The sequence below is a fragment of the Podarcis vaucheri genome (genome assembly GCF_965113315.1).
Source record: "Podarcis vaucheri genome assembly, chromosome: 14".
Taxonomy (NCBI): Eukaryota; Metazoa; Chordata; class Lepidosauria; order Squamata; family Lacertidae; genus Podarcis; species Podarcis vaucheri.
The window spans coordinates 35,726,400-35,750,069 of NC_138752.1; the positions used below are offsets into that span (position 1 = coordinate 35,726,400).

The 23,670-nt window shown below is 45.7% G+C and overlaps 1 protein-coding gene across 2 annotated transcripts in view; it reads right to left on the reverse strand.

Moving 5' to 3' along the window:
- LOC309518710 (syntaxin-binding protein 4-like) overlaps window positions 1-23,670 on the reverse strand; it is a 60,607-nt gene that overhangs the window by 21,625 nt on the left and 15,312 nt on the right. Inside the window, exons 1-5 of one of the 2 annotated variants that reach the window (XM_082199088.1) lie at window positions 16,287-16,401; window positions 15,511-15,584; window positions 5,175-5,270; window positions 4,630-4,699; window positions 4,378-4,452 (exon numbers count right to left, since the gene is read on the reverse strand). In XM_082199088.1, coding sequence (XP_082055214.1) covers window positions 4,378-4,452; window positions 4,630-4,699; window positions 5,175-5,270; window positions 15,511-15,584; window positions 16,287-16,333 — 362 coding nt within the window. In that variant the 5' untranslated portion in view covers window positions 16,334-16,401. Of the gene's footprint in view, window positions 1-4,377; window positions 4,453-4,629; window positions 4,700-5,174; window positions 5,271-15,510; window positions 15,585-16,286; window positions 16,402-23,670 lie in introns of those variants that run through there. The other variant, XM_082199087.1, reaches the window with a different exon arrangement.

Genomic DNA, 23,670 nt, shown 5'->3' on the forward strand with positions numbered 1-23,670 from the left:
CAGTTATTGTCTTCCAAAACAACTACTCTATTCCAAACTTAAAAATGGAAAGTATAATGCTGGTGGTCAACAAAAGAGGTTTAAAGGCTCTCTCAAGGCAAATCTAAAAAAATGTAGCATAAACACCGACAACTGGAAAACACTGGCCTGTGAGTGCTCCAATTGAAGAACAGCCATTACCAAAGGGGTCATGGGCTTTGAAGATGCTTGAAACCAGGACGAAAGGGAGAAACGTGCTAAGAGGAAGGCACACTTGGCAAACCCTTACCATGATCAACTCCCGCCCAGAAACCTATGTCCCCACTGTGGAAGGCTGTGTGGATTCAGAATTGGCCTCCACACTCACTGTTAAAACTGTTTACAGATAGATAGCCGTGTTGGTCTGCCATAGTCAAAATAAAAAAATTCCTTCCAGTAGCACCTTAAATAACTTAGTTGGTCTTTAAGGTGCTACTGGAAGGAATTTTTTTATGTTAAAACTGTGTTTATGGAAGACAATCTTACTTGGTTACAAGTGACTGCCAAAGAAGAAGAGGAAGACAGTTCAGGACCAGGTCATTTGAGAGACCACCTTATCCCTTATACACCCAGTGGACTGCTGTGGTCTGCAAGAGAGTTTCTCCTGAAAGTTCCAAAGATCTCAGAAGCCCCTCACACAGTAACTTAGAGTGGGGCTTTCAGTGGGGCTGCCCCTGTTCCGTGGAATACCCTTCATGTTGACGTATGACAGGAGCCCATGATCTGCACTCTCTAGAAACCGCTGAAGACATTTTTGCTTCGACTGGCTTTCCCAGCTGGATAAATGGGTCTTTACCACAAGTGTCCATTTGCTTGGGTTTTAAATATATTTGCTGTTTTTAACTTTTAATTATCGTATATGTAAATCGCCCTGAGTCTATCTAGAAGACCATCCTGTTTCCTTACAGCAGCCAAGTGCCTCTCAGAAGCTGACAAGGTAAGAGCCTTCTCCTCTTATTTATCCTCAGGCAGGGTCCCCAATTCAGGGGGACACCGCTTCTGAAGTAGGAGGCTCTCTATATGCCATGATTGGGGGAGGTCCTGTACAGCCAATAGATAAGATGAGAGCCAGCTCCTCCTCTGAGAACATTTACAAGCCCTCTAACATTTCTCCAGTGAAAATAGGGGCATATTATTCCATAATAATAATTTTACAATTTATACCACACCCATCTGACTGGGTTGCCCCAGCCACTCTGGGCAGCTTCCAACATATATAAAAACATAATAATAATAATAATAATAATAATAATAATAATAATAATAATAATAATTTATTATTTATACCCTGCCCATCTGGCTGGGTTTCCCCAGCCACTCTGGGCGGCTTCCAACAGAATATTAAAATACAACAACCTATTAAACATTAAAAGCTCCCCTAAACAGGGCTTCTAAAAGTCTGGTAGATGTTTTTCTCTTTGACGTCTGGTGGGAGGGCGTTCCACAGGGTGGGTGCCACAACTGAGAAGGCCCTCTGCCTGGTTCCCTGTAACTTGGCTTCTCGCAGTGAGGGAACCGCCAGAAGGCCCTTGGCACTGGACCTCAGTGTCCGGGCAGAACGATGGGGGTGGAGACGCTCCTTAAAAAAAAGAAAAACTTTCCCTATACAAGGCTGCCTTCAGATGGCTTGGGGGTCAGATAACTCCATGCCCTCCAACATTTCTCAGATGAAAATAGGGACGTCCTAAGGAAAAACAGGACATTCCAGGATCAAATCAGAAACCGGGACAGCTTCTGTAAATCTGGGACTGTCCCTGGAAGAAGAGGGACACTTGGAGGGTCTGCTTATGTAAAAGCAGTAAACTCTGAGCTGAAATGCACAAACTTTATAAGCCTGGCTTCACCATTAGGCAGAGTGTGGTAGCTGCCTCAGGTGGAATATGCTGGGCAGGGCACAATAATATGGCCTGCCCTGCACTCAGCTAGCCTGCTACCCTCAGGTCAGTGAAGGTTGATCCATTCAGGCAATTGGAACACTGCCCTGCCAACCTTAGCCAGCCCCCATCTGCCTGCCTTCTTATTGCAACCTGTCCATGAGGTGGCACTGCCTTCTTTCTGCTAACATCAGTGTGGAACTCAGCAGAAGAGATGAGGAAGCAGGAGGTGGGAGGAAATTAGCTCTGCCTGTCATTGACTCTGGCTCCACTTACTGTTGGGTTCCTTGCCTTCCACCATCCCAGTCCCAATGGGCACCAGCCAGCATTGCCTCAGGTGCAGTAGAGGATGATAGTCCATTGCCAGTTTTGAAGGAAGAGTCAATGCCAGCCCAGTTGGCTTCTATATATGGAATGTGTGGAGGAGGAACATTGTCCTTTGTCCTGGCAGCAAAATGCCAACCCTGCACAGTGAAGCTGGAATCCAGAGCACCCTTACATGGGAGTAAGCCCCACGAATAGGCTTACTTCAGAGTAAATATACACATAATTGCACTAGCATTCTGTAGTGGACCCACCACTTAATACCATCCATTAATAATGCAGCGGATCTGCGCCCATCTCAATTAAATATACTGCGCCCATCTCACGATACACCAGTTATACAGATTTCTACCATATACCACAGATTATCTAGTGGGGGGACTTGTGCGAGTCTCAGGCAGGAGTTGATTGAACAAACAAGGAAAGTTTAATTAAACAAAAGAGATTTATGAAACAAAGTGGGTCAGGAACTGCGTTCTTTCAGGTAGAAGTTAACTTGTTTACTTTAACTAACTCTAAGACGCCTCAGGCTTAAACACAACACTATAGGCACAGCTCTTCTTAAACTCCAGTTACTAAAAACCAGTTGTTACACTTCAGGTGGTAGACGTTCAGGTTTCTAGAATAGATGGTAAAATGTTCAACTCAGTTTCTGTCACTTAAATATTACAGTTAAATACTTTCAACACCCTACAGTTTCCTTCACAGCTTAATATTTTGGTTCATGAGTGAGGGGCACTTCAACTCAGGCACCCACTCTTTTAACAATCCCACACCTGAGGTCTTCTAAATGGTATAACAGACCCAAGGGATCACCTCACCCCTTGTTACTGGGTTGGCAGTCTTCAGTACCTGGAAGAACTCTCCCCTCCTGCCTATACAGAGACCCAGGTAGCTTGAATTCCCACAAGATCTACCTCTCCTGGCTCAAACTCAGCCTTCGCAGGACACTCCTATCTGTATACCTTTCCCAGACCCTTGACCTGGTCACCCTATCCAAGCTGCGAGGCTCTGTCGTCTCGCTATGGATAGTCTCCTCAGTGTGTATGTTTAACGTCACTCAGAATCAGTTTTCCTCATCTCACTCCAAACTCCCAACTCCAATCAAACCCTATCTCTTAACCTGAACCATTGCCCCTTCTCAAAATCAAACCCTATCTCTCATTTTAAATCCAGCCCTGTCTAACTCTCTCCCACCTAGAAACTGCTCCTTTTATTCTCCCCTCACCCAAAGTGCTGTTTCTCCCCCTTCTGTGGCTAGCTGACTCTGTAGTCCATCAGCGAGAGGCTCCAGCACTCTGGTGGAGTTTCAGAGGAACTGCATCACCAGACTCTAGTCCAGGGGTAAGCAAACATTTTCAGCAGGGGGCCAATCCACTGTCCCTCCGACCTTGTGGGGGGCCAGATTATATACAGTGGACGCTCGGGCACGTTTGCAACCCGCAGCATTCGCAACCCGCAGCGCCATGTCTGCACACGCATAGGTTGTGATTTGGCACTTATGCGCATGCGATATAGTGTTTCTGCACATGCACAAGCGCTGAAACCCGGAAGTAACCCGTTCCAGTGCTTCTGGATTCAGCGCGGTGCGCAACCCAAAAACGCACAACCTGAAGCGTCTGTAACCTGAGGTATGACTGTGTATCCTATGCCCCACAAATAACCCAGAGATGCATTTTAAATAAAAGGACACATTCTACTCATGTAGAAACACACTGATTCCCAGACCGTCTGCGGGCTGGATTTAAAATGTGATTGGGCTGGATCTGGCCCCCAGGCCTCAGTTTGCCTACCCATGCTCTAGTCCAGGGGTGGCCAACTCCCAAGAGACTGCGATCTACTCACGGAGTTAAAGACTGGCAGTGATCTACCCCCTTTTGGGGGGTTCAGGTCAAAGTTGTTGAGGAAAGTTGTTGAGTTGTTTTTAGGGAGGGGGAAAGCCACATTTTTTTGTGGGGGGTGCAGTGCAAAATGGTTGAGCTTTTTTCAGGGGAGCCAAGCTTGTTTAGCTTATTTGCGGGGAGCCAGTGATCTACCACAAACGCCCAGTGATCTACCGGTAGGTCACAATCTACCTGTTGGACCTGCCTGCTCTAGTCTGTCTCTGCTGTTCATCATGCATTTCTACCTGCCCCAGGTGTGAGAAAAAGTCAGTCCTTACCGGGCATCATCATCTCGGGCAATAAGAAGGCGCATGTGGCTGGTGGCAGAAGCCGTCCTGAGGATATCCACCGCTCTGCAAGGAAGAGGAAAGAGAGTGATATGCGGCAGGTGACTGGCGCTCACCAAGAGCATCTTCAGACTTGGGTCTCCAGATGTTAAGAACATAAGAAGAGCCTGGTGGATCAGGCCAGAGGCCCATCAAGTCCAGCATCCTGAAACAAATTCAGAGCCCTCATCCAGAATGCTATACCTTTCGCTTGTAACGCCAAGCAAACTGTCTCCGTTAACTTCTAAGATCTGGTCCCCTGGTTGCAGGCGGCCTAAATCAAGCAAACAGGCAAGAGAAGTGTCACACATATGGAAAAAGAACATACTCCCTATCCATAATTGCATGGGGGGACAATAGGAACACCAGCAGCTGCCTTATCCTGAGCTGGATCATTTGGTCCATCTAGCTCCATACTGTCTGCACTGACTGGCAGTGGCTCTCTGTCAGATGGGAATCTCTCCCTCTCTCTCATTTATTAACTTTTCTGTTTTGCAATTTAGAGTATTCATTTAAATAACCTTAAAATATCAATTTACACCCCTTCTTCTCTTTCCGCGGTTCATTTTGCATAACATGTTTTACATAAACTAAACCATTCAGCATTCCATGGTTACATCCATCAAAACTTATTTACACTGTTGAATTTATCTTAATGTTACCAATGTTTTCAACAAATGGGAATCTCTTCACAGGGTCAGCATCACAAGGCCTTTAGGTCAGAAACAGAAGCAATAGATGGCACTTACCATCAGCATGAGCAACACCTCCTGGTAGGATTCTCTTAACGTAAACCCCATATTCCTCTCCAGTAAATTCTTTAATGCCTCCAATCACTTTAATGCCTATCAGGAAAATATAACATAACATTTCCTTACTAAGAAGCAACTGTGACCCCATCCTCTGAAGGCACACCCACCCTGCACACTAGTTTAAAAGCCATGGGAATGCTGGGAATTGTTGGCCTGGTGAGGGGCCTGGAAGGGCTAACGAAACATTGATATGTCAACAAAGAAAGTTGCCTCATACCAAGTTGGGCTACTGGACCATCTACCTCAGTATTGTCAACACTGACTGGCAGCAGCTCTCAAGGACTTCAGGTAGAAAGTGGATAGATAATATTAGAATTCAGAGGCATCCAATTAAGCTGAACGTTAATTTTTTTTTTGGAAATGATATACAATGAATTGAAAAAAATGTTTAAAATGACATTTGTAAAAAGAACCAACCAGAAGCATTTTTGTTAGGGATTGTAGGACAAGACCTGCCAAGGAAAACAAATAATTTATTCATGTATGCTACAACAGCGGCAAGAGTCTTGATAGCACAAGGATGGAAGAATGAGGAAACCCCGACAAAAGAACAGTAGCAAGAGAAATTGATGAACTAAGCAGAACTGGCCAAATTGACTTACAAATTGCGAGACAAGGACAACTGCGACTTCAAGGAGGAATGGGAACTTTTTACAAACTATTTAAAAAGGCAACAAAATGAACTGGACTCCTTGGCAGGTTTTGAATAAATTTAATGGTTGATAACAATTTTATAATATGCAGAGAAAATATGCGAAGAGAAATCAGGGAGAGGAGCTGAGGAAAGTCCTTGGTGGGTGGAGGGGGGAGGGAAAAATAATGCATGTGATTATATGGTTTGATAATTTGTTATGTGAAAATTGATCAATAAAAATATTTTTTTAAAAAACAAAAACTGAATGATGGGAGATTCAGGACAGGGGGTGGGGGAAGGGAGGACTTCTTCACACAGAGCACAGCTGGACAATGGAGCTCTTTCCCCCCAGAAGGAGCAAGGGTCACTGACATGGATGGCTTTAAAGGGGATGAGACAAATACAAATACTCTTGGAGGGTAAGGCTATGACAATGGATACTAGCTATCATGATGATGTTCTTCCTCCACTGTTAGATGCAGTAATGCTTCTGAATTTCATATGCCTGGAGTTGCAAGTGGTAAGAATGACTGTTGTGCTCAGGTCCTGTCAGAACAGGCAGTGGCGTAGCGTGGGGGGTGCAGGGGGGCTGGCCACACCGGGCGCAACATCTGGGGGTTAGGGTTAGGGGGCGCAAATTACTTGCCTTGCCCCGGGTGCTGACAACCCACGCTACACCACTGGGAACAGGATGCTGGACCTGAGGGGGCACTGGCCTAATCCAGCTTCTTCTTCTTAGGTCCTTATATATCAGTCCTTACCACTGAAATACATATATTCCACTCGAGGTATAGAGAACGAGAGTGAAGTGAGCAACCTCAGTAGTGGCCTTGAGGATATGGAACTCCTTCATCAGGGAAGCTTCGTTATAGAACAATGTGTTTTGCAAGATGAACCTATTGGGTTGGAAGTAACACAACTGATACTCCCAGAAAACTGTGTATAGGATTGTAGTCTTCCTAATCCTAATGAACCGGAATAAAGTAATAAAAATGTCCAGTAGCACCTTAGAGACCAACTAAGTATGTTCTGGGTATAAGCTCTTGTGTGCATGCACACTGCTTCAAGCCCAAGGGATAGGAAGATTTCAAGGCAGACACAGTTCTGCAAATCAAACTGTACCCTTTTACATGTCCTCGCTTTGCTCAAAGTCTTCTGTCTCTTATGCCTTGCTTGGGGCATGTGCTGGATACCTGCCCAGAATGCCTAGTGCCACAACATCCCTGACATTAAAATGACACAGAATTCCTGTACGCTGTATTTCTAGTGCACTGCTGAGGAGGATTCCAAGCCAAAAACAGCTGGGGTGAAAAGTTCATTGGGGAGGGAGAGGAAGGAAAATAGGTCAGTTTTGATTGCTGTTTATTTATTTAAAAGCTAAACCATATAAATGGTTTTTATCCCTCCACGGTATATAAAAATAACACAAAACAGTATCAAATAGCATAATAAAAATGGTAAAATAGCTTTATAAAAGCAGGGGGCTGCAGCCATCTAAATTTCACTCAGAGTAGTCTCATTTAAATGAATAGGTGTAAGCTAGTCATGTCCATTGATTTCCGTGGTTTACCCTGAGTTGGACTACACTGGATGCAAACCAAGAACAAGTAGCAAGAGGTAGTGTTCTGTAATGGTTAGAGTGGTTAGGATATAGGAGATGAGCATTGAAATCCCCCACTCATCCACGAAGCCAACCTTACAGGATTGTTGTGGGGATGAAATGGGCGGCGACGGGTGGGGTGGGGGGAGAGCCTTATAGGCCACTTTGAGTTCCTGAGAGAAAAGAATGTGATATAGATGCAATGAAAGAGCAAGCAGGAATGGGACACTGGCCTGATTCAGCAGGCTCTTCTCGTGTCCTCATGGACTTTGGGTAAGTCATGCCCATTAACTCTTTTAATATCTGTCAATAGAGAGCTTCAGTATTTCTTAATCTTTGCGCATGTTCACCCAATATTAAATATCCTTCCTCAAGGGGCTCAGTAATGCATCAGTCACTTGAATTCAGATTAATTGTACCCGTGTTAGAACCCAATTAGATATGGGGTCTCCAACATGGTAAGTGGGCAGGCATCTTCCTTGGTGCCCTTTAAGGCTTCCTGCCCCTCCCAATTTTTAGTTAAAAACAACAACAACAACTGAGGTGTGTTTTTTGTTTTTGTTTTAGGGGGTTGCTTGGGAAGAGTTGCCTGTTTCTGCTTTAGCCTGCATTTTATTGGTTTTGGGGTATGTGTAGGTGTTTTTGTGTGTTTGTTTAAGGGAAAGGCATTCTCAGCATTGCCATTGTTCCTTCTGTGAAATGGGTATATTGTGGGGCCTACAGCACAGTTCCAAATATGTCCCCAGCTCACAAAAGTTCAGGAAACCCAGAGCCAAATAGGATTTTGAAAAATGTAAATTCATGCATAATGTAAGAGTAAGGCAAATTCTTCCAGTTTCAGTTTTCTTGGCTGGCTCTCACCTCTTTCTCATGCAATCCTATTAGAATGCATGACAGATAGTCACATCTCATCCTTATACACACACGTAGCCAAGGGCGACTGATTGAGCACAAATAATAGGAAGAGGGTCCCTTCCCGCAAATAATTTCTCAAGTGTCTGTTGTTGCACACCCACAGTGCCCTCTGGCGGTAATATATAAGGGCTGGTGCTAAATCCGAAACAGAACTCTAGTTCAGAATCACGCATAAAATCGGGATGAAACATGCATGTGAAATTTCCAGTCTCAGCTCCATGTGGAGCTCTCCAGGGTGCTACTGGGAGATAGAACTTTGCTTGCCTCATCATAACCCAAACCCAAAATCCATACCCAGAATCCTCTGTCATGACTGGAATTACGGATGGAGGAGAAATTTGGTTTGGTTCACATTTTAAAATGGCTTTCAAAACTTTCAAAAACAATGTGCATCTTTTCAAATTCAAATTTCTCTAAATTTTGCAGCACAACTGTGCTCAAATACTGCATACCAAAATGCGTGTGTACATAAAAATGCACATAGTCATGAAAATAACATGCAGAAATGCAGTATATCAGAGAAAGCTTCTTTGCACAAATGCAGTATATTAGGCAAAATTGCATACCACAATGTGTATTAGGAGAAATTTACACTGAAATGTTGAATTTTGATGAGGAATTTTTAAAAAAAGATTCACAAACTGATGTGGAAATGTGGAGAACAGAACATAAGATGAGAAAAATGAGAAGCTGAGACCTCATTCATACCATACATTTAAAGCACCACGATCCCACTTTAAACAGCCATGGCTTCCCTCAAAGTATTATGGGAACTGTGTTAAGGATACTGAGAACTGTTAGCAGACCCCTCTTCTCCTCACAGAACTACAATTCCCAGAGTTCCTTCTGAAGAGGGATTGATTGTTGAATCACTCTGGGTAACAAGCACATCCCCCCCCCTGCAGCAATAAAAATATGCTTTAAGCATATGGTACATCCTTAGCCTTTGGGTACAACTGACACAACTTGGCTTTTGGTCATTTAGAATTTCTGGTGATTTTTTTTAAGCAATTGGACTGTTTCAATGAAATGAACTCTCTACTGGGTTTTTTTAAAAAATTTGTTTTATATTTTACTATTTAATGTGGAATTTGTGGTTCTGATTGTTTGGATGTGTAAGCTGCCCTAAGATCTCTGTTGGTGAATGGATAAACTAAAAACATGAGATTTGACACAGAAATGCCTGGCAGGAAAAGGGCAAAAATGCAATTTATCAAAGGCTCATTAAATTCTAATTTCTTGGAGCCTGGGCTGAAGGCTGTGGGATTATGAATGCTGGTTTTAATTAACAAATCAGCCAGTCAGTGAGAGCCAGCGAGATCAGACTTCCTTGCTCTCAATCCAAGACACAAATAGATGTGTTAACAGACGGGAGGAAGCCCACAGACACTGAGCATCTGTCTATTGCAACCACACACAACACACACAGCACGAGAGGCAACTGAACCAAGGAATCAACCCCATTGACAAACATGCTTTGCTTGGAGGTATTCTGCGAAGCCAAGATCAAAGCAACTGATCTGATCACGCCTAATAAATATAGGAACATGCTTACTGAATTGCTCTTGTTGGGGTACAGAAAGTTTCAGGGTGAGCCACCTAGGAAAGAACTCACTTGGAGTCAAGACTCCTGTTCATCTAGCTTGGTCATGCCCAATAACAATAACAATTTTATTATTTATATGCTACCCATCTGACTGGGCTGCCCCAGCCCCTCTGGGTGGCTCCCAACAAAATATTAAAAACACAATAAAATATCAGCCATTAAAAGCTTCCCTGTACAGAGCTGCCTTCAGATGTCTTTGTAAAGTCATATAGTTATTTATCTGTTTGATATCTGACGGGAGGGCGTTCCCACAGGGTGAACCAACAAGACCCTCCTATGCTGACTGGCAGCTGCTCTCCCGAATTTCAGGTATGGCTCTCTCCTGGTCCAACCTGGAGTTGTTGTGGATTGAACTGGGGAACGCAAATCAGATGATATACCACTGAACTACAACCCTTCGCATTTACACATTATGGAAGGGTCTGCTTTGTCTGCTATCTTCCTTTACTCTGCAATAGCCCAATTTTGAACTGAAATGATGGGAACACAAACACACACAACAGAGCCCTTGCTCACCCCACTTGCCAACACCCTGCTAAAGGTAAAGGGACCCCTGACCATTAGGTCCAGTCGTGGCCGACTCTGGGGTTGCAGCGCTCATCTCACTTTATTGGCTGAGGGAGCCGGCGTACAGCTTCCCGGTCATGTGGCCAGCATGACTAAGCTGCTTCTGGCGAACCAGAGCAGTGCACGGAAACGCCATTTACCTTCCCGCCGGAGCGGTACCTATTTATCTACTTGCACTTGGACGTGCTTTCGAACTGCTAGGTTGGCAGGAGCTGGGACAGAGCAACGGGAGCTCACCCCGTCCCGGGGATTCGAACCGCCAACCTACTGATCGGCAAGTCCTAAGCTCTGTGGTTTAACCCACAGCGCAACCCGCATCCCTGCTATTTTCCCCATATTCACCCCCTAGAGTGGTGGCTCCCAAACTTTCTTCGACCACTTCCCCCTTGGTTCCTTAGAAAAATATTACTCAGAATAGCAGTTTGCACAACCCATTAAGAAATAATAATAATAATGCAAAAAAAACCCAATCAATTGCACATTTATTCAAATTCCAATTAAAACTATCTAATCTAATTAAGTCAACCAAATTGATGCACTTGATTCAGTGATGCCAGCTGCTCAAAGTTGGTTAGTCATTTACACTTCCAGTGCCTCTTGCTACCTGGTTGCCTCTTAATGCCCCCCTAGGTAATTCCAGTGCCCCCACAGTGGGGGGCACACCCCACTTTAGGAATCAGTGCCCCAGAACTCCCCCCTCCCACCCAATGTAAGCACTAAGTTTCACTTTCTGGAGCCACTTCTCCCTTCCGTTCTGAAGCTCCACGCCCGTTTTCACCTTTGCTCCCATATCCATGCATCCTTCCCCTCTGTTCTGCACAAACACCCATTTTCACAGGAGAGGAAGGAAGCCTGTGGGATATCCTCAAGGATCCCAAAGTGAGTATATGAAGAGGGTGAGGAGCCAGAGCCATTTGATGGGACTTAGTGAAGGGCAGCTGGAATGCTGGTTCCTCCTGCTCTCCTTCCCTGGCTGGCTGGCCACACCCAGCATCTTCCACCCAACTGAGCAACTGTGGCAGGGCAAGCTGGTCTACATCCTACTGCAGCTCCTCACCCGCATCCTGCAATTTGCCAGGATGCTGCTGGTACTCCTCTTCCATCCTGGTCATCTGCTGGGAGATCACCATAGCAATGTAGCCCAGGAGGGTACAAGCCATGTCCCTTGCCCTTCAAGGCATTGCAGCAGCAGCAGCAGCTGGCCTATGAGCTGCTTGGCCTCACCACTGCATGGGAAAAGCCTGTGATGGCAACTCCACCTTCTCCTCTTCTAAACTGGGCACTCTCCCAGCTGTGGGGAAAGGGGAGACTTCAGTGATTTCAGGCCAGGAAAGCAAGGAGGTTTCCCACGAAGGGAGAGCTTGACATTAACAGCTCCGCTCACTACCAACCTTTTTGAGGTTTGCCTCTCCAGATGATGCGTTGGTGAGGACAGTGGGAAACTCAGGCTGGCTACATATTTGGCTACCGGTGGCAGAAGCAGCATTCCCCAGGGGGGCACCTGTCTTGTGCACACTGCAGCCCAGCCACTACAATGGCAGCAGCATACTGAACTGCTGGGAGGTGAGCGGAGTGCCTGCAGAGCACCTGAATGACGTTTGCAAACCAATGGGTATAGAGCAACAACAGTCAGGGTTGTATCCAAGGCAGTGCACATTATGCCAGCACAATGCTTTACCCTTGTACAATGGAACTTCTCCCATCCTCTTCCCTGGTCTGCTCTGGAGGGTTGGGGAATTCCCAGAACAGATTTAGGGGACTCAGTGGGGAAGGAGGAGGAGGGGAAGTTCCATGGTGCAAGCATAAATCCTTGCACGGATGGAATGAGTTTGTGGGATACCACCTTCTTTTTATATATTGGGGCAAGCCTGGTGGAGTTCCCAGATGTGTGCGCACACCTGTATTTTAAAGATGGAAACACACAGCTGTGAGAAGTGCATGATGCTTGCAAGGTGCATATTTTCTATAGGACTAGGCTAGTGCAACCCTGGCATTTTCCACAACTATCATAGTGTACCAAGTGGTCCTTAGTCACCTATCCCTTCCCACTTAATATTTCAGCAGATGTTGCTTGCACACTTATAAAGACTAGAAACTTAAAAAATAAAAATAGAACTGAGATTTCCAAAATGCTGCGCTCAATTCCAGGTTTTGCCATTTACCTCCATTGCTTGCATGCAATTGCAACACACACACACAACACAATATTTTGGCCTGTTTATTTCATGCACTAGAATTGTCCTCTTGCACTCTGGAACAGCAACCCAGATCTGTGACTAAGACAACTATATTTAATTACATTTGGCTTAATCTCTTTGTTTTGCTTTCCAGTCTCTGTAGCATCTTTTCCTTCGCCTGGGGTGAGGATTTGGCTATAGGTGAAATGAAGTTAAGCTTAGATCTAAGAAGATGAAGGTTAGGATAATTGGATCTCAGCTTTTCAGAAAAAAACATTGTTTAACTGGCACCTCTCTATGGTAACTAATTTCCAATTAAATGATCAGTGCAGATCTCTAAGGCACTAGTGGAATTTAGGTTCAGGGAGTTAATTGCAGATTACCAGCTGCACCCTGCACAACAGAAAGTAGATATAATATCCTGGTCTATCCTAGAAAGTCTGTGGACACAGCAACCATGTTTTTAACTCGGTGTGTGTTTTAAAAGTGCCATGCCAAGAGTGAGTGGTTGTGTGAATGACAGCACCATGCCCAGTAATCAGGGTGCACTACTTCCAGACTTTGGCATGTCATCATTGACACTACTCAAAACATAGTAGGCGCACAGAAATATAAGGAACTGTCTTAATATATACTGAGCCAGACCACTGTCCTATTTAGTTCAGTATTTGTTTTAACTGACTGGCAGTGCTTCTCAGGCGTGTCAGGCAGGGATCATTTCCAGCCCTACCTGGAGATGCTGATTCTTCTGACATCTCCTTCACCTGTCTAGCATCTCCAAGAACGAACCAGCGCTGAGGACAGGAGATGCTGCTGACCCGCAAGTGGTGTGCCTTCCTTTTGTCCTGGACCAGAAGGCATGAAAGACTACAAAGCCATAATGCAGTGCAACATCGGAAGCTGCTTCACACTGAGTCAGGTCATTGGTCCATCTAGCTCAGTATGGTCTACTGGCAGTTTCTCCCCAATGTCTCAGGCAAGGAACATTCCTGACCCTACCTGGAGATGCGAAGGATTGAACCGGAGAGCTTTTGCAGGTAAAGTAGATGCTCTGCCATGGAGTTTTGGTCCTTCCTCTGGAAGAATTTCTATGATGTTTCGTTTTAAAGTAATTTTTATTGGCTTCCACAAATGTATAGCTAGACAAATTAGGCGTAAACATAAGCAATAGTGCAAACAAAGCCTGCCCTCCTCCCAAGCTTGCCAGTGACTGGAAAAGTATTCATGTCCTTATGATACCCTGTAGTTTTTATAAAAAATTATCCTACATTGTTCAGAACCATTGTATGAAAACACCCATCCCTAGTGAGATCACCTTCTCCAACTAAAGTATTCACAAGTATGCATAGTCATAACATCCACATTTGCAGCGATGTGGCTGATAACACATAAATGCTTTTCAGTAGTTTATAAAATAAACTGCCACCAAATACACATACACCTCTTTCCTTGCAGTCCCATTACATTATGAGTTACTTTCTGAGATATAGCCAATCTCCATACATGTTTACACCACAGGTCTGCCCCCCCAAACCCTGTCAATTCCTCCACCATGTTTGGGTAATGGACAGCAGCGTAGCTAGCCACTTGGGTGCCTGGTGTGGCATGTGTGTCCTGCAGCCAGGGGTGGGGTGAGCCGGCCATGGGGGTGGGGTGCACTGTGTGGAGCCTCTCCTCTGCCTCCCCCTCAGCTGCAGGGCGGCTGAGGGACAGGCGGTGGGCAGACACAAGCCCCACGCTGCCGTTTCAGCATGGAGTCTGCAAGCCACCACGTCACTCCCAGTAGAGATGTGTGGCTCAGGCACGCTGCTGGCCCCGCGGTAAGTGCCGCGGTGTGGCACCCAGTACCAGCCGTGTTTCATTACATTTCTTGACTGAACTAAAAAAATTTTGTGAGCCCATAAACAAAAAACTCATATTTTTGTCACCCCCTCAGTGTTGACACCCAGGCTGGCCTGCACCCACCGCACCCCCCTTCTTCTGCCACTGGTCATAGATCAGCGGTTCTCAACCTGTGGGTCCCCAGATGTTGTTGGACTACAACTCCCATCATCCCTCTGCTCTGGCCTTGCTAGCTAGGGGTGATGGGAGTTGTAGTTCAACAACATCTGGGGACCGACAGGTTGAGAAAGGCTGTAATGGAAAGTCATAATGCAACAAGCAAGGATGTCTGGTGTTTTACAATGCTATTTAACAGGGATGGGGGGGCAGTTTCCAGCCAAAGGGTCACATCCCCTTAGGTACCACATGCCCCTGGTGGGCAGGGCCAGAGGCAAACGTGGCCAGGGTGATGAGTGCAACTTCAGTACGCTACATGCCAGCCACATACAACCCAGAGATTTCTGCACACCCACAAGTTTCTATCTTCCATCCAGGCAAGCAAAAGGCATCACTCCAAATGCGTTGAAAGAGGGCAGGGAGCAGGGCCAGTGACAGAGTGTGGTTTGGGGAGTGGCTGTGATTAAGGCAGAGTTGTGAGGACCACATCCAGCCTCCAGGCCTGAACTGTCTCAGTCCTGCTGTACAAAAAGGGTGTCAAACAATCATAGGCGTCGACTTTAACAAAATGTTAATTTAAGGTAGCCTCCCTAATGTTTCCCCACAGACGGACAAGTAGCAATAGACTGCCTGCAGCAGATAGAGTGAATCTTGGCATTGGGGACTTCTGGAAAGCAAAGTAAAACAGGGAAAGCACCCTTCAAAGCTCCAGACTTCTCAGTCCCCTTTTCCCATCCCTCCACAATACTACAGACACCCGAAAAAGACACACTCACCCAGCCCATTGGCGCAGTCATAGAAGTCAATGCAATGGACAGTCCGATCCATTCCGTATGGTCCCATTAGTGTCCTGAAAGCAGAAACCAGGATGAAAAGGAAACTGTTTGTGGACAGCAGGGGCACCCTGATTCTAAAGAGAAGAACTGTGATACTGCATCAGGCCTATGGTCCTTCTAGGACAGCCTAGATTACCCTCATGCCCCCCAAATGTTTTGGACTACAACTCCCATCAGCCCTAGCACTAAACAGAGTCCTAGAGACAGAGAATAAATTTGACGTTATGTGTTTATTTAGAGCATTTGTACCCTGCTCTTGAGTTAGGAAAGTTCCCGCAGCGGCTTATATACAATCAATTAAAACAAGGCAGCCTCTGCCTGTAGGGCTACAAGCTAAAAAAGCAACAATAACCCACCAACCACAGCACACAAGGGGCAAAGGACAGGGAGAGAAGAGGAGAGAAAAAAGAACCAATTCTTAAACATGTGTTCTTATAATGACCAGCTGGCACAGTTCAGGGGTAGGAAGTGCCTGGTGGAGCCAGGCTTTCGGCAAAGCTGATGGAGGAAGCCCTGCTTCCCATCTGTCCCACTGAGGCAGCCCGATTGAACCTGGGACCATCTGCATGCAAAGCAGAGGCTCAGACATGGAGCCACAGCCCTTGCCCTTTGAGGGAGCCTGCGTTCTTACGTGTGACCCTCAAGTTCTCTACATGACCCAATGATGTGCCGGCGCCTGCCTGACCCCCCTTCAAGCCCTGTTTCTGAGCCATTACCTGCTAATAATGACAGCTCCCTTGTAGAGGACCGAAATGGCTGGCATCTTGCGTGCCGGAGATGTCCAGTCCGCTGCCTGGCCCGTAAGCGTTCTGCTTTGGCCGAGATCCGGCAAAAAGTGGCGGAGATGGGGAGTGGCTCATGTGACCATCCCCATGGCACGTCAGGTCCACCCCAAACATTAACACAGATCACTGGGAAACCATCGCTCTCTTAAGATTAAAGCTTACGCAAGGCTTTTACGGATGCAGCCTCGGCCTATCGCAGAGGGATTCGGCAGAAGAGAGGGGGCAAAACAATTCAATTAGACTGAAATAAATCCTCTGGACGTTCCCTCCCCTTGCTCTTAAATCATCGTTGCTCACGCATAATTAGAGCAGCAGAGTAATTATTCTGATGTGTTTTTATTGTTTGCCAGGTGCCCTGGTTTGGAACAGGCAGCAAGGGAAGGACGCCCCTCAGATGAAGTCAGGTAACCTTGATGATGCCCGGGGTATGTTGAGATCCATGGAAAGCCCCTCATTGTAATAACTTGTTGCCGGATTTCTCTTTAATGTCACCCCGTTCCTTTTGCTGCCCTATATAACTGTTATGGGGAACCTCAAATTTGGGAGCCAAATGTGGCCCTCAAAACATCTCTATCTGGCCCCAGAACTCTATCTGGGCCACACACCCTCTCCCTAAGCCATGATTCTCACTTGCCTTCCTTTGACCCCTGAATTCTTTTGCCTGGCAGGGATTTGTCCTTGAACTCTGGTGAGGCTTCTCTCTCGCCTGGATGGAGGACAGAGGTGTGTGTTTGTTTGTGTGTGTGTTGAGTACCTAGCCTACTGTGCAAAGGTAAAATTTGTATTTATTGCTCTGCCCACTTTTATTTCTGGCCCCTCCCACCCCTGGCAGGTGGCCCCTGGAAGGTTACCCAGAATTCACACACACCGCAGGGAGGTATCAGCAGACCAAGGGGTGGAACCCAAGGTTTGGAGACACACAAACAAATGGAGGGAGCCCTAAAGGAAAGACTGTCTTCAGGCAGGCCTGATTAAAGTCCCCTGCCACAACAAGGGCACCCTCTGGACGGATTTGTTGCTGCCTAGAAATGACATCATATAACCAGAAGACACACATGCTGGTTTGGGGGTCTCCAAAGGTTGGACGGTATGGACTCCTATCCCCCCCTCCACAGAACTACAATTCGAGGAGTGGTCTAACAGTCAACCCTGCTTCTTCCCAGAGAACACTGGGAACTGTAGATCTGTGAGGGGGACTAGGAGTCTCCTAACGGCTGTCAGGACTCTTAACAAACCACAGCTCTCTGGAGTCTGTGCAGGAAGCCATGCCTGTTAAGGTAGTCTCACAGATTGAATGGAGTGGGTGTAATCCAAGACTGAACATTCAAAAGCAACCCAGCTGTTGTGCATACTGATTAGGCTTCAACACCACCATTTCCATACAATGTGCCTTACACAAACATTTGCCATGCTGTGATTTGGAAGTGCTTTTCTGTATCACCTGAGCGTCAGTAAAACACTTTAACAAGCCATGGTTTAGGAAGCTGGCTTTTCCAACAAACCATAGCTAAGATGAACCACAGTTTAGGGTTTGCATGGAGATGCAAATGACCACTCTCCCTTTGATGAGCAGAGAGATGCAAGAATCCATTTCCCCCATCCATCCTCCTCAGCTGATCTGCAGGAAGTGGGGAGGGGGACTATCTGGCTATGTAAATAACAGAATCCTGTGTGTGAGCATGTGAGAGTGTGGGTTGGGCACAACCACCACTGGCATTCAGCGTCCAGGGAGTTGGCAAAAAGTGAATGCAGGCATCAGGTTGAAATGTTTAGTCACCTCTGCTCAAACCTGCAATGTTCCAACTGAGAAACTAGTCCACAAGTGACAAAAAAAGTATTTTTTTAAGCTGAGGGTGAACTAGAGGTGGCGTGGATGATGAGTGGCCCATTATCAACATTGTGTTTTTCTGATCAAAATCTCTCATTGTTCCTGTGCATTTTTCCCACATTGGGATAGGAAAATGGCTAGGGGAAAGGCAATTTTGACTGGAAAATGGCCCACATGAAAAGGATTACATAACGCACCTTCCTCCCCCAAATACCACCTATCGCTGCTCCTATCAAATGGACTTCCTCTCCTGGCTGCATTTCAGATTTGTTTGTTTTTCACAATTCCCAGCCGGGCCTAATTTGGTCTTGCGTTTCAAGGGATCTGCTGACAACGTAAAAAAACTGAGCCATGCCCTAATGCAGCTATATAAGGGGCAGGATGGTGGCCTATTTATTTTTCTCTGATCATTATTCTGAATATTGAGGTCTACAAGGTCACTGGTGCATTAGAGGATTTGGGATGAGACAGTGACTTTTGGCTGCATAAAACAAAAGCTGTGAGATAGCAAATAAATGTCTGTTTGCAAATGAGCTCCAACAGCCGCTGGTTCAGAGCCCTAGAAGTGGTGCTCAATGCACCTTCTGTGCAGTAGTTTTTTCAGAGAGAGGGAGACTGATCATTATAAGCTTGTGGTAACGTGGAGGCAGGCTTTTTACCTGGTGTCATCAGTGTTGTGGAATGCCCTCCCTCCTGAAATATGAGAAATCCCATCTGCATTGGCATTCCACCGGCTCTGGGAGACACACCTGTTTTAGGCAAACATTCCCCCAAACATGACCTTCTGGTCTTATTGTTCTAATTATTTTTCACTGTTTTAACTGCTATGCTTTTAAACTGGCATAATTTCTTGTGTTTTTAAAATTATGACTGTTTTAATGCTTTGATTGAATGGTTTATTGTGTGTTTTAATTATGCATAGATTTTACAATTAATCTTATAAACCACTTAGAAGCCTATATCTATCTATACTGTATATATAGCATCATCATAATCAGGGAAGCAGCAGGTAGACAACAGGAATTTAACTCTTTCCTATGCTGCAGCAGTCTTGACGAAAACAACTCTTTAGAAGTCACGTTCCCTTCTGGTAGGATCAAGGAATCTGTTCTGTCTCTCTTAGTGTTTCACACACCCCTTTCCCAGTCTTGAATTCAGTTCTCCACATTTCTGTATCAATTTGTGGGGGGGGGGGGAGACACCTCATGTAAATTAATCAGCATTTTAGTGTAAAATTATCCGAATAGTCAATTTTTTTGTATTCAGTTTTACCTAATCAACACATTTTTGTAAAGCAATTTCCTCTAACATAATGCATTTGTGCAAATTATGTTCACTTAATAGATGCAAATGTGTTTTTCTGCACATTACTTGGCTGCATTGAAAAATTCAGAGAAGTTCCAGTTTCAAAAGATAACTTTTTTTGGTTTGCACACTCTCTGGGGAAATGTGAATGATGCAGACTAGCTGTTAAATGTAAACTGAATAAATGTTGTCTCCCCCCTCATCCTTCCCTTCTAGGTAACCTTCTGGGCACCATCCATGGAAGGCCTCCATTTCCCCCTACTGCTGCCATTCCTCTGTCTCCGTCTCCCACAGAGAGTTAAATCCTCAGCTGCCAAAGAGCTACGTCATCTCATCCTGTTTCCCCCTCTGCTGAGTCGGCCACCTAATCTGATCAAGGGCCCACTATGTGCTGGAATAGGGTGATTAGAGAGCTGGATGATGCAAAATGGCTGTAGCCATAGCAACGGGGGAGAAAGGCCATGCACCACAGAGGTGTGCTTAGTGCAGATAGCAGTAGATAGCAGGAAGCAGCTTTGTGGGCAAAAGGAGCAAAGAATCCCTTGAGCAAGTAGCTGTTGCAATAGGCTGAGCCCTCTGAAGATCAGTTGCCCGTGCAGGGCTCAACCAAAGGATGAGATGGATGAAACTGTCAATATCAGTGTCTCATTTTTCCCCCCTTCTTAAGTTCAGTTTCTTTCTTTCTTTCTTTCTTTCTTTCTTTCTTTTTATATTGCAAAAAAGCATCAAAATTTTACTGCATTTTTCCCCTATCATGCACATTTTTTGTATTCAGTTCCTCTGGATATACAGTCAAAGGGCATCTCCTCCACCCACCAATGTCTTTGAAGTCCTTCAATGTTACCCCTCTTAAGAATGTGGCCCTCCAATCTTTCACAAAGTACAGCAGGAATTTCAGAGTAGGAACTTTATCTCAGCAATATCAGAGGCAACCCACAAAGAGAAAGAACCAGGAAAATGGTTCCAAAGAAAATGGTTCCATCAAGAAACCATTCAATGGATTTGATGATGTCATCATGGAACCAATCAGGTTTGACTGTGGTGACATCACCAGGAGCAAATGAATGCAATTGTGGATTAGGGTAATGCTTCCTAGAGGAGTCACACTGGTGATTCCAGACAATCAGGTAACCTGAAGAAAATGGGGTGTGATAAAATGTGCTGTGGAGCTAATTACATTTGACTACTGGCTGACAATGGGACATGGGTGGTGCTGTGGGTTAAACCACAGAGCCTAGGACTTGCCGATCAGAAGGTCGGTGGTTCGAATCCCCACGACAGGGTGAGCTCCCATTGTTCGGTCCCTGCTCCTGCCAACCTAACAGTTCAAAAGCACCTCAAAGTGCAAGTAGATAAATAGGTACCGCTCCGGTGGGAAGGTAAACAGCGTTTCCATGTGCTGCTCTGGTTCGCCAGAGCAATCCCAGAGTCGGCCACGACTGGACCTAATGGCCAGGGGTCCCTTTACCCTTTACCTTTACTTACTGTCTGACATCACTGAAAACAAAACAAAACAAAACAAAAAAAGGACAGGCTGGAAAAGTGAGGATTTCTTTTCCCTTCTACAAAATATGGTGAATGGTTAAACAGGTTACAGCAGCTCTAAAGTAAAACTGTGTATCTAAATGGGACCCAACTGTACATTCTGACATCTACTTCAGCACAAATCACCAGATGTGAGTAGGGATCCAGCTAAACTGAATGCAAATCCATCCTGTAATAGCCCCACTCTGTTTTGCACTAGCCAGATTGCATCTGGAGTACCATGCCCAGTTATGGACACCACATTTTAAGATGGACATTGACAAAAGCCCTTATTTACAGTTCCTTTAAAAAAACACCCAACTCAACAGATGAATACTTGCTCTCATGTAGGAGCTCTGCATGACTTTTTTCTTTTCTTTTCAGTAGGGGAACAATTCTGAAAGGAGCAGCCATTGCTTTATCCCACCTGAAGAGACTCTGGAAAGTCACCAGAAGGACTGAAGTATTTTCAACAGGCAAAGGTTTGGGTTCTCAACCATCATAAGTGCCAAATCATGGTTTGGTATTATGTGAGAATTGAATCACTGAACATGATGCAAGCCTGCCCTTCATAAATCCTTTCCATTCAGGAGAATGAGTCTATAATAACTCCACATCTGATTCTATAATATTAAGGGAGGGGGAGAGTTGGAGTCCTCGCTGAAACCATTTTCCTTGCACTCCACTAGTAAGCCAAACATATTAAGGGTTAACGTGATTATCCGTCTTCTGACATTTCTAAATCCCTCCACAACTCTCCACCCCACCCCCCACCATACTCCCCAGTCTGTAGGATTTTACCGGTTATAAACTTATTAACAGAAGCAGGTGGTCTGATACGCCTGTCTCTAGACTGTCTATCCCAGAGCTGACCTCGCCAGATCGTGCGGGGCTCAGGAAACTGGCTGAAGGACTATAGTGGGTGGGAAGGAAGTGGAGAAGCCATTGCAAAATTGATGTCCTTGTGGGGAATGAGGTGGGGGTGGGATTTGCATGTGTCTGGGTATGACAAATGAGGACTTGCCTTCAAGGTCATATGGGCTCATGACTCGGGACTGCAGGATGGTGGAGGGAAGCTTGCCAAGAGTGTGTAGGGCCATCCCTACCTTTATACAGGGTAAGGCATATGCCTCAAGCTGCAGTGAGGTTAGAGGGCGGAGTTTTATGTGCTCTGTGGCCCACACTGCCCTCCCTAAACTAACCCTGAGCTACGTTGGCTTGCCCTGCACTCTCTAAAGCAACTCACCCTGTACTTCCCCATCTGCCCTGCATTCCTTAAGCTAACCTGTTTTGTACTTCCTAAGCTCGCCTGCCCACTGCTCCCTAAACTGGTTTACCCTGTGTGGTAAGCAGTAGAGAAATTAAATTATTGTTTTTTTGTTTAATAATAATAATAATAAATGTCACTGCTTCAACAAAGGAATGGAAAAATCACCACTGGATATTACGACATAAGGTAATGGAAGTTGTTGTTGTTGAAATTTGTATACAGTGGTACCTCAGGTTAAGTACTTAATTCATTCCGGAGGTCCGTTCTTAACCTGAAACTGTTCTTAACCTGAAGCACCACTTTAGCTAATGGGGCCTCCTGCTGCCATCGCACCACCAGAGCACGATTTCTGTTCCCATCCTAAAGCAAAGTTCTTAACCCGAGGTACTATTTCTGGGTTAGCGGAGTCTGTAACCTGAAGCGTCTGTAACCTGAAGCGTATGTAACCCGAGGTACCACTGTACCACCCTATACCTGTAGATCTCAGGGTAGTTTGCAACATGAAAATTACAACATAAAGACCACAGAATATATAATAAAAATAAGAACAAACCAATAATCCCTCCTCCCGCAACACATTTAAAAGGTCATCAAATGTCAATCAGCCGAAGAAGAGGAACATTTTTGTGTGGCTCCTAAAGGTGTGTAATGAAGGCACCAGCCAAACCTTCCAGGGGGGAAGCACCCTTGGAATGTGGTCATGGCGAACTTGATCCCATTTATGTCTTCTGCAAGCATATTTGTGCCCTTGGCATGGGGATAAAAAATAAAATAAAATCCCAGTCCGCAGGGCCCTGTGTTTGCTTGGCTGTGGAGCTGGACTGCGTCAAGAAGCAATCTCAGCCATGCCCAGTGCTTCCCCACCAGCAGCTCTTGCAAACTCCCTCCCTCCCTTCCTCCTGAGAGAGGAGCTTCCAATTTTGACAGGCGCTTAAAATCTCATTTGCTTTATCCTCATCCCACTAGAAACTGGCAGACTGAGCCGTGCCGTTTTGTGACAATTTTGAAAAGCTGATTTCATGGAAACTCTGAGGCGAAAAAGATACACCAGGCATTCCTTTTTTGGGTGGGGGTGGAAGGCATGACTGATTACATCTATGTACCACTTCAAAGGGACGCGGGTGGCGCTGTGGGTAAAAGCCTCAGCGCCTAGGGCTTGCCGATCGAAAGGTCGGTGGTTCGAATCCCCGCGGCGGGGTGCGCCTAGCAGTTCGAAAGCACCCCCGGGTGCAAGTAGATAAATAGGTACCGCTTACCAGCGGGAAGGTAAACGGCGTTCCGTGTGCTGCGCTGGCCACGTGACCCGGAAGTGTCTCCGGACAGCGCTGGCCCCCAGCCTATAGATGTGAGATGGGCGCACAAACCCCAGAGTCTGTCAAGACTGGCCC